Source organism: Ochotona curzoniae, unplaced genomic scaffold (genome assembly GCF_017591425.1).
Source record: "Ochotona curzoniae isolate NIBS_2020 unplaced genomic scaffold, NIBS_Ocur_1.0 contig_2210, whole genome shotgun sequence".
Classification (NCBI taxonomy): Eukaryota; Metazoa; Chordata; class Mammalia; order Lagomorpha; family Ochotonidae; genus Ochotona; species Ochotona curzoniae.
The window spans coordinates 36,641,678-36,656,225 of NW_024465369.1; the positions used below are offsets into that span (position 1 = coordinate 36,641,678).

At 50.2% G+C, this 14,548-nt stretch overlaps 1 protein-coding gene across 1 annotated transcript; it reads left to right on the forward strand.

The window, feature by feature from the left end:
- The first annotated feature begins 12,354 nt into the window (after positions 1 to 12,354).
- On the forward strand, positions 12,355 to 13,654 carry HOXD1 (homeobox D1). The gene is made up of 2 exons (XM_040972002.1): positions 12,355 to 13,003; positions 13,311 to 13,654. Exons 1-2 carry the CDS (start codon positions 12,355 to 12,357, stop codon positions 13,652 to 13,654), a joined length of 993 nt encoding a protein of 330 aa, XP_040827936.1.
- The last annotated feature ends 894 nt before the right edge of the window (positions 13,655 to 14,548 follow it).

Sequence of the window (14,548 nt, forward strand, 5' to 3'; positions counted from 1 at the left end):
GGGCAGCGACGACTCCAACCGGCCGCCACTGGCAGACAACACACAAAGGAAGCTCAATTCACCCTGGCTTGGGGACACTCCGGGGAGGAGGTCAGTGTGAGCTCCCCCCGCCCAGCCTGAGGACCCCCGCTCCCCGTCGGGGACAATAGCCGCCTCATGGGGCACTCTGGCGGGGCGCGCTGCACAATGGCCCGCTGGTGGCCGCGCCGCCTGTGCTGTGCACGCTTGCCTTGCTTCCTTTGCGTCAGCGGGAGCCGCCAGGCTGCGGGCGGCGCCGGCCGGGTGTTCCAGAGCCCACCGAGGACACTTGGGGAAAGCCCGACGGTGAGTTCATCACCTTGCCCGGCTGGCGGCCTGGGAAGGAGGCCGGGCTGAGCATTGCTCAGTGCGTGTCTAGGGTGGGCGGCGGGAGAGGAGAGGTGGGTCCTATTAAGAGTTCATCAATCACCCGGTGTGCACTTTCCGCTAGACAGCGGTTCCTCCTACTTCAGAGCAAGTCGGGGCCAGCTGGGATCCGACCAGAAACCACAAGTGCAGGAGACGCAGGCGCGCGGGCTGAGCGCCAACGGAGGCCCAGACCTGCCGCCCGCGCGCTGGGAGCGGTGCAGCTGGGGCAGCTCCAGGCCCGAGGGGAGGGTCGGGTCGGTGGTCACCCCCTCACACTGCCTGTCCCTGCTCTCAGGCTGCCCAAGGCGTTCAGGGACTTCTCCACAGGTCTGCACCCACACCTGCCGCTGACCGCCAGTGACCTTGGATTCCTGCCCCCCCTCCCGCCCCCCACGCTCCACTTGTCCAAGTGACACCATTCTCTCCATACGTCCTCTGCCTTGCGAATAATTCATCCCTGAAGACGGGATAAGAAAAAGACGCCGAAGACTCAAGAATTCAGACTCTTTCTGCCTGTAGAGGAGTATTTCTGTGGGAGGAGGTAGGTTAAGGATGATGTTGAATTTGGAATTAAACTTGAATGCTACTTAAGATAACACCAAAAACACGCTTAACACCACAACCATGATCTTCATCTCCATTTCACGGTGGGAGAAAGCCTCAGTAGTGTTTTTACCTCAGCTTCTTTGGGTTAATTTAGAAACCCCCATCAAGAGGGACTGAGGGGAGGGTGTGTGGGGGCTGAGCTAGTTGAGTGTGGGCTGAAGTCCTGGCTGCTTCACTTCTGATCCAGCTCCCTGCTAGCACATCCTGGCATCCTGCGAGACAGGTGTCTGGGCCCTGGCCTGAAAGACCTAGGTGGAGTTTTGAGATCTAGGCTTGGCCCAGCCCCGGCTGTTACAGGCATTGGGGAAGTGAACCAGCACATGGAAGACAGATATTTTCTCTCCAAGTACTGAACAACAACAGAAAACAAAACCAAACAAAAAAACCACATTGTTTTTATAAAAACTATGGACTGCAACATTCTGGGGGCAATCACAGCAGGGTGATGAGTGGAGCAGCCCCTTGTGCCTCCTCTGGAGTTAGGTATAGGCTACCCACTCATAAAATCCAAGTTTTGGCCTCTTCCCTTTCTCTGCTGTTCTGCAGTTAGTTAAGGTGTTGCCCCAAACCATGGGAAAATACCCCAGTAAGAAGTGTTTTCCCCACCCAGCCCCTCTGCTCTGTTCCTTTCTCCTCTCAGCTTTCTCTCTCTTTTGCATGCAAATCAATTTGCTTCGGAGAAATTTTCTCATCTTGCTTCAGGCAAAGAGAGGCTGAAGCAGGGTGCCTCACAGGGTTCCAGAAATCACCTAGTGTTGAAAGTGTTGGTCCTGCTGCTCTTCCTGGCTCAGGGTCCTGCCCTCCACATGTCCTTTTACTTCTTACTGCCCTAAACTGGGCTCTAAGATACTAAGTCAGGATTGCTTTGTGCCTTTTAATCTAGTGGAAAGGGAAATCGTGGTGACAGGGAAGCAAGGTGAGGTGGTAGAATGGAAAGTGTGCTCAAACTGTTCATGGAATAAGGAGTGGCCACTAACAGGACTGGAGTGTCTAGAAGGTATTCTCAGAGGAGGTGAGTTTGGGTTCTTTAACTCTAGGCGAGTTTCTGAGGCCAAGGAGGGAAGGACTCACCAGGCAGAGAACTGCTCATACAAAAGCAAGGAGGGAGGAAAGACAAGATCTGAGCCTGGACAAGGTGAGGATCCCTCCGCTTATATCCCTCCACTACAGAGAGAGAGGTTGTATTGAGATCCTGCAAGGGAGTCTGGATCAACTCCATAGGCAAGGGGCAGATGTAAGTTCTCTCTGTCTCTCCTTCTCTGGAGGAGAGCTGGAACAGGAAGTCAACTGCTTTGAAAACCAACTTTTGGGCCTGGTCAGTAGCCTAGAGGCTAAAGTTCTCGCTTTGCCTACGCTAAGATCCCATATGGGTGCCAGTTTCTGTCCTGGCTGCTCCAGTTCCCTTCCAGCTCCCTGCTAGTGACCTGGGAAAGCAGTAGAGGATTGCCCAAGCTTTGGGACCCTGGACCCACGTGGGAGACTCAGAAGAAGCTCCTGGCTCCTGGCCTTGGATTGGCTCAGCTCGAGCCATTGTGGCCACTTGGGGAGTGAACCAATGGTGGAAGATCTTTCTCTGTATCTCCTTCTCTCTGCAAGTTGGCCTTTCCAATAAAAATACATCAATTTGGCCCGACCCAATAGTGTAGTGGTTAAAGTCCTCGCCTTAAACGCACCAGGATCCCATATGGGCTCCAGTTCTAATCCCAGGAGGCCCACTTCCCATCCAGCTCCATGTTTGTAGCCTGGGGAAGCAGTCAAGGATGGCCCAAAATTTTGGGACCCTGCACTTGCGTGGGAGACCCGGAAGAATCTCCTGGTTCCTGGCTTCAGATTGGCTTAGCTCCAGCCGTTATGGCTGGTTGGGGAGTGAATCATCAAAGGGAAGATCTTCCTCTCTTGTTTCTCCTCCTCTCTGTATATCTGCCTTTCCAATAAAAATAAATAAAATCTTTAAAAAATAAAAATAAATAAATCTTTTTTTGAAAGAAATGAAACTAACTCTGGGATTAATTGATTCATCAGGGAAAGATATTAGAACCAAGAAGAATGGAAAAGGATGCTGCTACAGAAATCCAGCATGGAGAGCAAGTGATCTCACAAGGCTTGGTGATCAATTGGATGAGTGTATAGGAGGAGCTGCTGATATTAATTCCCCAGTTTCTATTTTGAGGCCCTCTCTGGGGAGTCAGGTCATTCACCACAGTGAGCCAGGAGGGGGAAAAGACTTTGCAGTGGAATCTATTGAGTTCAGTTTCAAGCCTACATGTATTTTTCTGCTTTGCTACTGATACATTTGTGACCCTAAGCAATGCACTTAATCTTTCTGGACTCCAGTTTCATCAGTGGAACAGTCAATAAAGGTAACTACCTGGAAGGTTTATCATTAGAAGTGGTATGTGTGTGTATGTGTGTGTGTGTGAAGGGGCAAGTCTTACACAAAGCTAAAACCTAGGGGAGACATATCTGCACCTCCATCATGCTGATCAATACTTACATGCTGGGTGGCCAGAGAGAGGTATGTCTCCAGGAAATGTGAAAAACACACCACTCTCCTGCATCCCAGATATGGAAAGCTCGTGCTTAGGAGTTCTGTGGATTGCTAAGAGCTCCTCCTTCGGCTCCCCAAGCAGGGTACTCTGCGGACTCGTGTGGAAACACGTCTAGCTCTCAGACCACTGGAGAGGAGACCCCTTACCACTGATAACCAGTTTATGTGCTTTGCTGTGTCTTTCAGAGAATTCTTGCATCTATCCATTCTCTCTCTTTTTAAAAAATTTATTTTTATTTCAAGGTCAGATTTACGGAGAGAAGGAGCGACAGAGAGATCTTTCATCTGCTGGTTTACTTCCCAGATGGTCTCAGTGACTGGAGCAGAGCTGATCCGAAGCCAGGGACGGGAGCCTCGTCTGAGTGTCCCTGAGGGTGCAGGGGCCCAAGGACTTGAGCCATCCTCCACTGCTTTCCCAGTCCATAAGCAGAGAACTAGATGGGAAGTAGAGCAGCCAGGATACAAACTGGTGCCCATCTGGGATGCTGGCGCTTGAAGGTGGAGGATTTGCCTGTTGAGCCACAGCACCAGCCCCACATCCTTTCTCTTCTGACCTTCCTTAGATCTCAGGTGAACCAGTGTTGGAAGTAGGACACTTGCCATTGGCCACTTACACAGGGAATCATTATGGGAAGCTGTTTATCTTCCCTGGCTTAGTATCATCATTTGTGAAATAGGATTATGAAAGAATTAAAGCTACTATTTGTCATATGTCAGGTACTACAATAAGAAATGTTAGGATCCCACTGACTTGGCAAGTATATGAGGAACAAAAACTCATAAACTGTTGGTGGAAATGTAAACTGATTAACTTCTAGGAGGAGTGGTTTGGCAAAATGGACTAAAATTGCTAAGTACATTTACTTTTTGACCACATAGCTTTTTTCTTTTTTTTAAAAGATTGATTCATTTACTTTAACAGTGGTGTTGCAGAAAGAGAAGAGGAAAAGAGATATCTTCGATCTTTTGGTTCACTCCCCAAATGGCTGCAATGACCGGGGTTAGGCCGGGCTGAAGCCAGGAGCTGGAAGCTTCATCCCAGTCTCCCACAAGGGTATAGGGGACCAATCATTTTTAGTTATCTTCCACTGCTTTCTCAGGTGCATTACCAGGGAGCTGAATCAGAAGTGGAGCAGCTGGGACTTGAACTGGCACCTATATAAGATGCCAGTATCATAGGCAACATCTTTACTGGTTGCAGCACTAAACCAGCCTCAGTAATCTCATTTCTAGACCATTTTCTAACAGGTAAAAGCTTGAACATGTATTTGTTATGGCAGAAGTTTGAAAACAAGCTAAACACCTATCCACGGGGACTGGTTGAATAAATTGTGATAGGTACATATGTGGCAGGATGAAGTTGTAAAGCTATTCTAGGAAGTTCTGAATGTAGTTGTTGGAATACTCTCCAAGATATAGAAGCATGGTACAAAAGAATCAGTGTAGCTGGTTTCATTTATGTACCAAGAAGACTATAGAGACAGGTACACAGATGGTCTGTGAAGGGATCTGAGACACTAGTAACATTAGTTGGCCATGTGAAGGGGAAGTAGGTTGCTGGGAACAAAGATGGCAGGAAGACTTTCACTGCAAACCCCATTTGAATCATGAACCATGTAAGTTAAGAGACAATGGGTCAATTTTTAAGAAAGATTTTTTGTATTTTTACTTGAAAGTCATATTTACAGAGAGGAGAGACAGGGAGAAAGACCTTCTATCTGCTGGTTTATTCCTCAAGTGGCCACAACGGCTAGAGCTGAGCCAATCTGAAACTAGGAGCCAGGAGTCTCCAGGTGAGGATTTATTTTCCACTGAGACATTGGGTTGGGCCCTAAAAGGACAAATTTTAACTGGTTGGCACATTTAATGGGTCTTTGCCTGTGTGTTCACACATGTGCTATTTGATATTTGCTCAATCTAGTGACAATCTGTGGCTATCTCTTGTTTTGTCCCCCAGGGTCTGATACCTATGTACAGGAAATGAAGGATCCTTTATCCAAATTTGGTGTTGGTGGTGGGGGGTTGGAGAGCCAGGTCTTCTGGGCCCTTTCTTGCAGAAGCAGATCCATCTGAGGCTCCAGAAGGCTCTAAGGTTCCAGTGGCTGCAGGGTTAGCCAACTCCTTCCCCCTCCTCCCAGCAAGAAGGTAGTAGGTAGGCCTCTTAGCCCACTGTGTGGTCCTTCAGCCCTGCAGGTGCCTTGGTAAGCACCACTCCGCCTGCTCCCCAGGGTCCACCAGCCGCAGGGCAGGTCACTGAGCTCTGCAGATTACAGGAATGCAATGTACCCTGGCGAAACTCAGACTCACTCTGACTTTTTTCTTTTATTCAGGATGGCTCTGCCTTTTAACCTCTGAGTGAAGTGATTTCATCTCTAAATTCAGGTGCTTGATATAGCTTATTTCAAAGGTGCCACCCAGCTTTCACGGGTTGGGCCAGGAAAGGTCAGTCTTTAAAAAGAAGAATCATAGTCCAGGCCAAGGGATATTTTGCCTTTTCTGGATTGCTGGGGATCAGGTGCACATTTCACACAACTAGGGAGAGGAAAGGAAAGAAGTGAGCCTGGGCTCCACAAAGCTCTCTTGTAGTCAGCAACTGTGGGAAACTCCTGCTGACTGCTTCAGAAGGGAATATTCTGGAACTCCAGCAATACTGGACTTAAGGTTGACCTTGGAAATTGACCTTTTTGTCCTGCCACCCAGCAGAATTTTGGATATTTTCTAGGTACGCTCAAACTCTAGTGGCCAAGGCCTCCCCTGATTTGTGGTTTCTCCCACAGAAACATCTCCTTTCTCCCTCCATTGCCTACCCCAACTCATACAACGAAAGATTTCAAAATCTCATAGGGAATCTTGTTTTAGCATTACCCCAGAGGCTTGTTAAAAGTCAAGATTCCTGGGTCAATCCTGTTAGATCAGAATCTTTGGGAGGGAGACAGGCATTTGGTGCAACAGTTAAAATGCCATGGGCTGGTGTGGTGGTATAACAGGCTAATCCTCTGAATGTGGCACTGCCATCCTATATGGGCACCAGTTAATGTCCCAGCTACTCCTGTTCTGATAGAGTTCCTGCTTATGGACAGGGGAAGCAGTGGAGGATAGCTCAAGTCCTTGGGCCTCTGCACCCATATGCAGGACCTGGAAAAAGCTCCTGGCTTCAGATCAGCTCAGCTCTGGCCATTGTGGTTATCTGAGGAGTGAACCAGGGGATAGAAGATCCCTCTATCTGTCTCTCCTCTCTGTAAATCTGACTTTCCAAGAAAAATAAACATGTAAAAATTTTTTAAATTTAAAAAATTTTAAATGCCACTTTTTTTTTTTTTCAAAAATGCCACTTGGGATAGCTGCGTATCACAATGCCTAGGTTAAGTTCTTATTCCTCTCCTAACTGCAGCCTTGTGTCAATGCAAGCTTTGCAAGCAATGGGAGGATGGCACAGGTGATTGGGTTCCTGCCACCCATTAGGGACACCTTGATTGATCTCAGCTTCTAATACTAACCTGGCCCAAACTCTCTCTCAAATGGATAAAATACATTAACTTTTTTTAGGCTGTGTGCAGTAGCCTAGTGGCTAAAGTCCTTGCCTTGTACGCATCAGGATCCCGTATGGGTGCTGATCCTAATCCTGGCAGCCCTGCTTCCCATCCAGCTCTCTGCTTGTGGCCTGGGAAAGCAGTAGAGGACTGCCCAAAGCCTTGGGACCCTGTACCCATGTGGGAGACCCAGAAAGAAACTCCTGGCTTTGGATAAGCTCAGCTCTGGCTGTTGTGGTCACCTGGGGAGTAAATCAGAGGACGGAAGATCTTCCTTTCTGTCTTTCCTCTCTATATATCTAACTTTCCAATAAAATAAATAAAATTTATAGGAAAAAAAATTAATCTCTGGGGATGTGCCAAGGAACCTGTGCTTTCTAAAAAAATTATTTATTGGGCCCGGCGTGATAGTGTAGCGGTTAAAGTCCTCGCCTTGAATACACTGGGATCCCATATGGGTGCCACTTCTAACCCCAGGAGGCCCTGCTTCCCATCCAACTTCCTGCCTGTGGCCCATGAAAACAGCCAAGGACAGTCCAGAGCTTTGGGACCCTGCACCAACATGAGAGACCCAGAAGAAGCTCCTGGTTCCTGGCTTTGAATTGGCTTAGCTCCAGCTGTTGCGGCCCATTGGGGAGTGAACCGTCAAAGGGAAGATCTTCCTCTCTTGTTTCTCCTCCTCTCTGTATATCTGCTTTTCCAATAAAAATAAATAAATCCTTTAAAAAAAGTATTTATTTATTTGAAAGGCTGAGCTACACAGAGACAGAGGGAGGTGAGGAAGAAAGAGAGATCTTACAAACGCCAGTGCACTCCCAGGTTGCTACAATGGCTGGAGGTCAGGTAGAAACCAGAGGCTTCCCATGAGGCTGCAGGGGCTCAAGTACTTGGATCACTTTTTGGTGCTTTCCTAAGAACATTAACAGCGAGCTGCAATATAAGTAGAGCAGCCAGGACTTGAAGATCAGTGTTGTGGATGAAGGCTTAACCAACTAGGTTATAACCTCAGCCCCAGAACCTGCACTTTCAAGCAAGTTTTGAAGGTAAATCCTACCATCTTGAAGAGATTTAGGGAGCCTGTCTCAGGGTATCCTCCGTAACCAACAGAAATTGTGGTAAACATACTGTTCTGGGGATTGCCACACTGGCTCAACTTGCTAATTCTTTAAGTGCCAGCAACCCAAATGGGCGCCGGTTCATGTCCCACCTGTTTCACTTCTGATTCAGCTCCCTGCTCAAAGCCTTGGGACCCTGTAACTGTGTGGGAGACCTGGAAGAAGCTCCTGGCACTTGGCTTCGGATCAGCTCAGCTCTGGCCGTTGTCACCATTTGGGGAGTTTGAACCAGCCGATGGATATTGTCTCTGACTCTCCTTTCTATAAGTCTGCCTTTCCAATAATAATAAATATATCTTTAAAAAATATATCATTCTACTCATGTTTTATTTTGTCTAACATTTACTGAATGTTTACCTTTTACTAAGCTCGATGCCTTTCATCCACAAAACCTGCAGAGAAAGGCACAAAATTCTCTTACTGTTCTCCCCAGAGAGGGCCATGTTGACAGTCTCCCAAAATATTTAAAATGCCTGTCTGTAGGATGCCTTGCCACTTCATACCCACCCTCAGATGACTGAAGGATACTAAGAGAATAGCATCTTTGCCTGCACTTTTTACCTAGTTTAATAGAGACTTCCTCCCACCCCCAGGGTTGACCCCAATTGGCAAGAGATTTTGCTATGCGTTGGGTTGGAAGCATCCTGAGAGAGCAGACTGCTTCTGCCTGCAGGGAAGAGGCAGCCTATGAGTGGGAGAGAAAAGGAGCCATGGAGAGCTGAGAGTGTGGTCAGTGGTCGGTGGTCCTGGCCATGGAGAAGAGGCTGGCTGAGATTTCAAAGCATTCCTACATCAAACACAGCCCGAAAAGCAGGCTCCTCTGCCGTCATCTCCCACAGAGAAGTCCAGGAGCACTGGGGCTCTGCAGGGCAAAGGACTCTTGGGAAGTCATGGCCTGAAGAAGTAATAGAATTCGGAAGACATTTCTCCCATATCCAGTGAACATAGGCGACATATTTTAGTTATTTACTTCTTTCCATATACATTTCCCCCATCCCTCATATCTTCAAATGTCTCCTTAGAATATTTTTCAAAATAGATTTATAAGATAGCTAAGACTTATGTCAGAAATGAATTTCTGGGGCTGCTACTGTGGTGTTCCAAGTCAAGCCATCGCCTGAGGCCAGCGCCCCATACTGAGGCAGGGCTTTCGGTCTCAGCTACTCGGCCTCCAGTCCAGCTTCCTGCTAACACAGAGAGCAGTGCAAGATGCACCAAGCAGAAGGGCCTCTGTCACTCATGAGGGAGACACGGGTGGAGTTCCAGGCTCTTGGCTTCAGCCTGGACAAGCCCTACAAGTTGTAGCCTTTTGGGGGGGGGGCGGTAAACAAACAGACAGGAGATCACGTTCTGCCTTTCTTCCTGTCACTCTGTAGTTCACACAAATAAATCTGTTTTTAAAAATGAATCCCTTGTTCTTTCAGTGCCACAGTATCTTTTTTTCCCAAGCTCAAGCTTCTCTCTTAACTAAACTTCTTTCCCAGTAGGTGGTTAAGAAACATCTATTGAATCTGAATCCAAATAACAGGAGTCTTCTAATCAGAGCAAGCAAGAAGCTGGCCCAGGAATGAAGACGGCAATGCCAACTCCCAAAGTGTGGCATATGCCAAGGAGTCAGAGGTGGGAGGGACATAAGAGAAAGGTGAGCATAATGCAGCTGGAAGCGTGCAATGATCCGAAAACAGCCCCTTGGACTGGATTCCCTGTGCACTGCCATCCATAGTTGTGAAAACAAAGCATAAAAGAACAACCCCTATTCTCTTTTTGCACACTCTCTCCTTAGTAAAGGTTAAAATTACCCAATTCTGCTTTAGAGAAATCATGAGAATAGCTCATGGGCACATCAAAGTCAAGGTTTTTAGCAGCAGGGACCCAATCCTTGCCCCCAGTGCTTAGCAGCAATGATTTAGCCTCGATGGCCACGCAGGATGCCAAGGCACTTGGGCTGTCTGCTTTTCCTGAAACCTTGGAGAAAATGCCTTTCAGCTGATGGGCCTCCATTAGTCCCATCTGAACATCAGGCTGGGTGTGGGTCCTATACCCTGGATGGCAGTCCTCAGTCGGGCATCCTCCCCAAAGAGATTGACAAGGCCAGCCTTCCTTCATGGGGCCTCTGGACCTGAGCTGTGGCAGCGCGAGCTCCATCTGATAGAGACTGTGAGACCTGGGGACATCCTGCAGGTGGAAACCAGCCAGAAGTCAGGCTGGGGTAGCAGAAGGGCCACTGGGAACTCAACAACCTCTCATTGGCTGACACATTTGCATTCAAGGCACAGAGACAGAGAGCAAAGGAGAAAGATATTTGAAGGCTGAGCTAACTCTGAAGGGCTCCATCACCGCCTGAGTATTATGGTGATGGAGAGAGAACTTAATTTTCCTCCTCTTAAACATTATTTAGAATCTTCATCATCTAACTGTAGGACAAAGGTTGAAGTTCTACTTTTAGCACAGAATTTCATTTCCCAGGGAAGGCACGGACTCCAGCAGTGCAGGATGCCCCAGGCCCTTTAGCTGTATGCTCATACCTAGGGGTCTACTCTGTCAGACCCCTCTGATCCTGGCTCTGCCTCAGCCCCACAATCCTTTCCCAGGTGGCTTTGTTCCTTACCAAGTCCGCATTGCGCTAAGGAACTGGCACCAGACCTCTCCATGAAGTGGACTCTCAGCCAGCGGTCCCACTGCTTTTTCCTGACTAGCGGATCAAATGGTAACAAAACCATGACCATTTTCAAGGGCACTTGATTATGCCAAGTGTAGACTCTTTCAGAGTCTTCACCCACGCAACTTTAAAAAGCCACCCTTTCCCCTTAGGACTGCGTGTCCACAACCTGCTTCTTGAGTCTGTGAGTTTCCTGCAACTCCCTCCCCCAAAAGAAATGCTCAAGGAAGTTGGAAGCTTGGTCAATGTAAAGCCTCACTTTGCAACCCATCTACTCATTTCCTGTGCCAACTGCACTTTTATTTCCCGTCTGTCTACACTCAGTCAACAAAACCCTATTATCAAGGGAAAGACGTGAGCCCATTAACATCATGGAGCCCTCAGATTGCACTCGCAGGAGACAACGCAGCACTTATCTGATGGAACACGAGCTTTAATTGCTTGGAGCTCAAGGAGGCCCAAGCCTTTGATCGCTGGGAAGGCCGTGCGCCCCCAACTTAAGCGTTTGTGCCAGCCTCCCAAACATGAGCACTCCTCCCAAGGTGGGTTCTTTATTCTCACCTCCTGGAGCGTGGGAAAAATGTTAAACTTCCATACAAAGCAGAAACTTTTGTCTAAATCAAAACCTGACAATCACTTGCCCTGATCCTGCGGTTACCAATGGAGGGCTAGCAGACGTAGAGGGGAGAGAATTCAGTGTAGTAACGCGGAAAGAAAACCTAGTGTGAGAGGGAAGATTTCGTCCCGCCCTGGGTACCCAGCACTGACAACCTCAAGTGAAGTCCTGAGTGTCGCAGGGAAGGGGAGAAAAGCCGCAAAAACCAAATCTCCGCTGCAGTCGTGGGGAAGGGAGACACCGGTACCCAGGCACAGGAGTCGGAAAGAAAGCACACAGGAGTCAGAGAAGTAACTTTACCTTGCCTGGAGCTAACGGCGGTCCCCACGCGCGGAGTTCCACGCTAACCCCGTTCCCCACCGCGGCTTCTGCAATCTGCACAGTGCGACTGGCCACCCGCGATCTGAGCAGAACGGGAAGTAGGTCCCCACCCGCGACCCAGGCTCTCATTCCCGCGGCCAGAGCTGCCTCCGCCCTCCTCGCCCAATACCTGTAGGGGACAGCGGGGCGTCCCGAGCTCTCGCCCCACCCTTCCGCCCGCGATCCCCGGGCGCACAGGTTCCTCAGGGGCCGGGGGGCGTGGCGGGAGGCGCTGGGCCAGGGCTCCGGGCTGGTTTGGCTAAGTTTGCTGCGGAGCCGACGGGAGGAGCCGCGCATCAGTCGGGTCGGGGCAGTGCGGGGAAGGCGCCCATTGGCCGGCGGGCGCCACGTGGCCGCCCCCGCTGGTATATTAAGCCACTATTTATCCTCGGTTTGCTCGCCCAGGCTCTGCGAGGGCAGGTCGGGTACAGAGGGTAGGCGGAGCGGCGCAGACGGCCACGGTCCCGGCAGGGTTCCGCGCCTCGGCCCTGGCCCGCCACCTGCGGGCTAGGGGGCTGGGGAAAAGCGGAAGCATGAGCTCCTATCTGGAGTACGTGTCTCGTGGGGGCGGCGGCGACGTGCTCAGCTTCGCCCCTAAGTTCTGCCGTGCCGATGCCCGACCCGTGACTCTGCAGCCCGCTTTTCCCCTGGGCAACAGCGACGGCGCCTTCGTCAGCTGCCTGCCCCTGGCCGCCCCTCGGCCCGCGCCTTCGTCCCCCGTCGCGCCTGTGCAGCCATCCGCGCCTCCCGCGGTTGCGCCCCGGTACCCACCGTGCACCCTGGAGGGTGCCTACGAGCCAGGCGCGGCACCTGCTGCGTCGGTGGCAGCAGCCGGGAGCACGGACTACGGTTTCCTCGGGTCCGGCCCCGCGTACGACTTCCCTGGTGCGCTCGGACGGCCCACCGACGACAGCGGGGCGCACGTCCACTATGCCGCCTCAGCCGTGTTCTCGGGCGGCGGCTCCTTCCTCCTCAGCGGTCAAGTGGATTACACGGCCTTCGGCGAACCCAGCCCCTTCCCGGCAAGTCTCAAGGAGCCAGGAGATGGTCCTCCTGGGGCTTTCCAGACCGCGTCCCCCGCCCCCGGCACCTACCCCAAGTCCACCTCTCCAGCCTCCGGCCTCCCCGCTGCGTTCAGCACCTTCGAGTGGATGAAAGTGAAAAGGAACGCTCCTAAGAAAAGTAAGTGAAGTAGGGTTTAGATGGAGGCACCTGGGGCTGGGGCAAGCGGCAGCTGGTTGCCACTGCTCCTGGAGACGGCAGTCTGGATTTTGGGGGAGAAGGTGGACGAATTCCATTGAACATGTCCCGGGTTACTTTGACTCGGAAAAGCGCTGGGCACGGGGACCAGAGCAGGGAGGAGCTCTCCCTGGAGCGTCTATGCCGGTTCAGAGATAACCAGAAGGTCTTCGTTGTGGCGGGGAGTTTAGCCCCCCAGTTGTGGTCCTGCCTCCCCTCTCCCCACTGACGCTCGCTCTTTCAATTGCAGGCAAACTCGCCGAGTACGGAGCCGCGAATCCGTCCAGCGCCATCCGCACGAACTTCAGCACCAAGCAGCTGACAGAACTGGAGAAAGAATTTCATTTCAATAAGTACCTAACGAGAGCCCGTCGCATCGAGATAGCCAACTGCCTGCAGCTGAATGACACACAAGTCAAAATCTGGTTCCAGAACCGCCGTATGAAACAGAAGAAAAGGGAACGAGAAGGGCTCCTGGCCACGGCTGCTCCAGTGACCTCCCTCCAGCCCCCGGTGGCAGGACCGAACACCTCCAAGTCCAGCAAGAACCCAGGGAGCCCTTCTCCGGATCTGGAGGACCAGGCTCCGGGCTGAGGCACCTTGGTCCTCAGGAAGCCACAGACCACTCCCACCCCTCTCCAGACTCAGGGTGTAGGTGGCCGCGGGCAGAAATCCATAGGGATCCCACCTGGGGAAGATGTATTTTAGGAGGCTTCTTAGTTCCATACTATTTGTCTAGATCTTAATTTGCTGTCTCTTGAGCCACTGGTGTATGTATTGTTTGTGTCTTATCTGGGGGGATATGGGCCCAGTTGGCTGTTCTGTTGCCTCCTGCAGTCCCCTGCAAGTCCTGGGTACAGAGGGGGCAGGCCATCAGTAGGTGAGTTCTGCCAGCCCCCTCCCCACCCTCCATCGTTCACAAAAGCACCTGCACCGGGTGTCATTTAAAGGGCAAGGCTACGGTACAGTCAGTTTCATGAGATGACCAAAGCTAGTTAGGTCTCCTTGATGTAGCTAAGCTGCTTCAATGATGATCTTCAGGTTTGCACTTCTGTTCATATTTTTATTTAAAAGGCCATGTCTACCTCTCCGTGTGCCTGAGTGAAGATACAATCAATTGCTGTTTAGTTAGTAAGCTGGCCAACCCAGAGTTTGGTTGAAGATTAGACTCTAAACCAAACCTTGACATTAGTTACTCAAACTTGAATGTAAATTTACATAATATGTATATTTTTAAAAGGTTTGCCTGCAAGGAACTAATATATGACATTTAATGTCAGCATGTAAGGGTCGGACCCTTTTTTTTTTTTGTAATAAAAATGACAAAACATACTATGCTCCTCTTTTCCTTTCACTCTCCATCTTGATCGTCTTCCTTTGAAGTGGATTCAGCTTCCTCCATTTGGACTATCTTGAGTCTGCCATGGGAATTTGTTTACATCGATTAGCTTCAAAAATAACACGTTGCATACACACACATACACACAC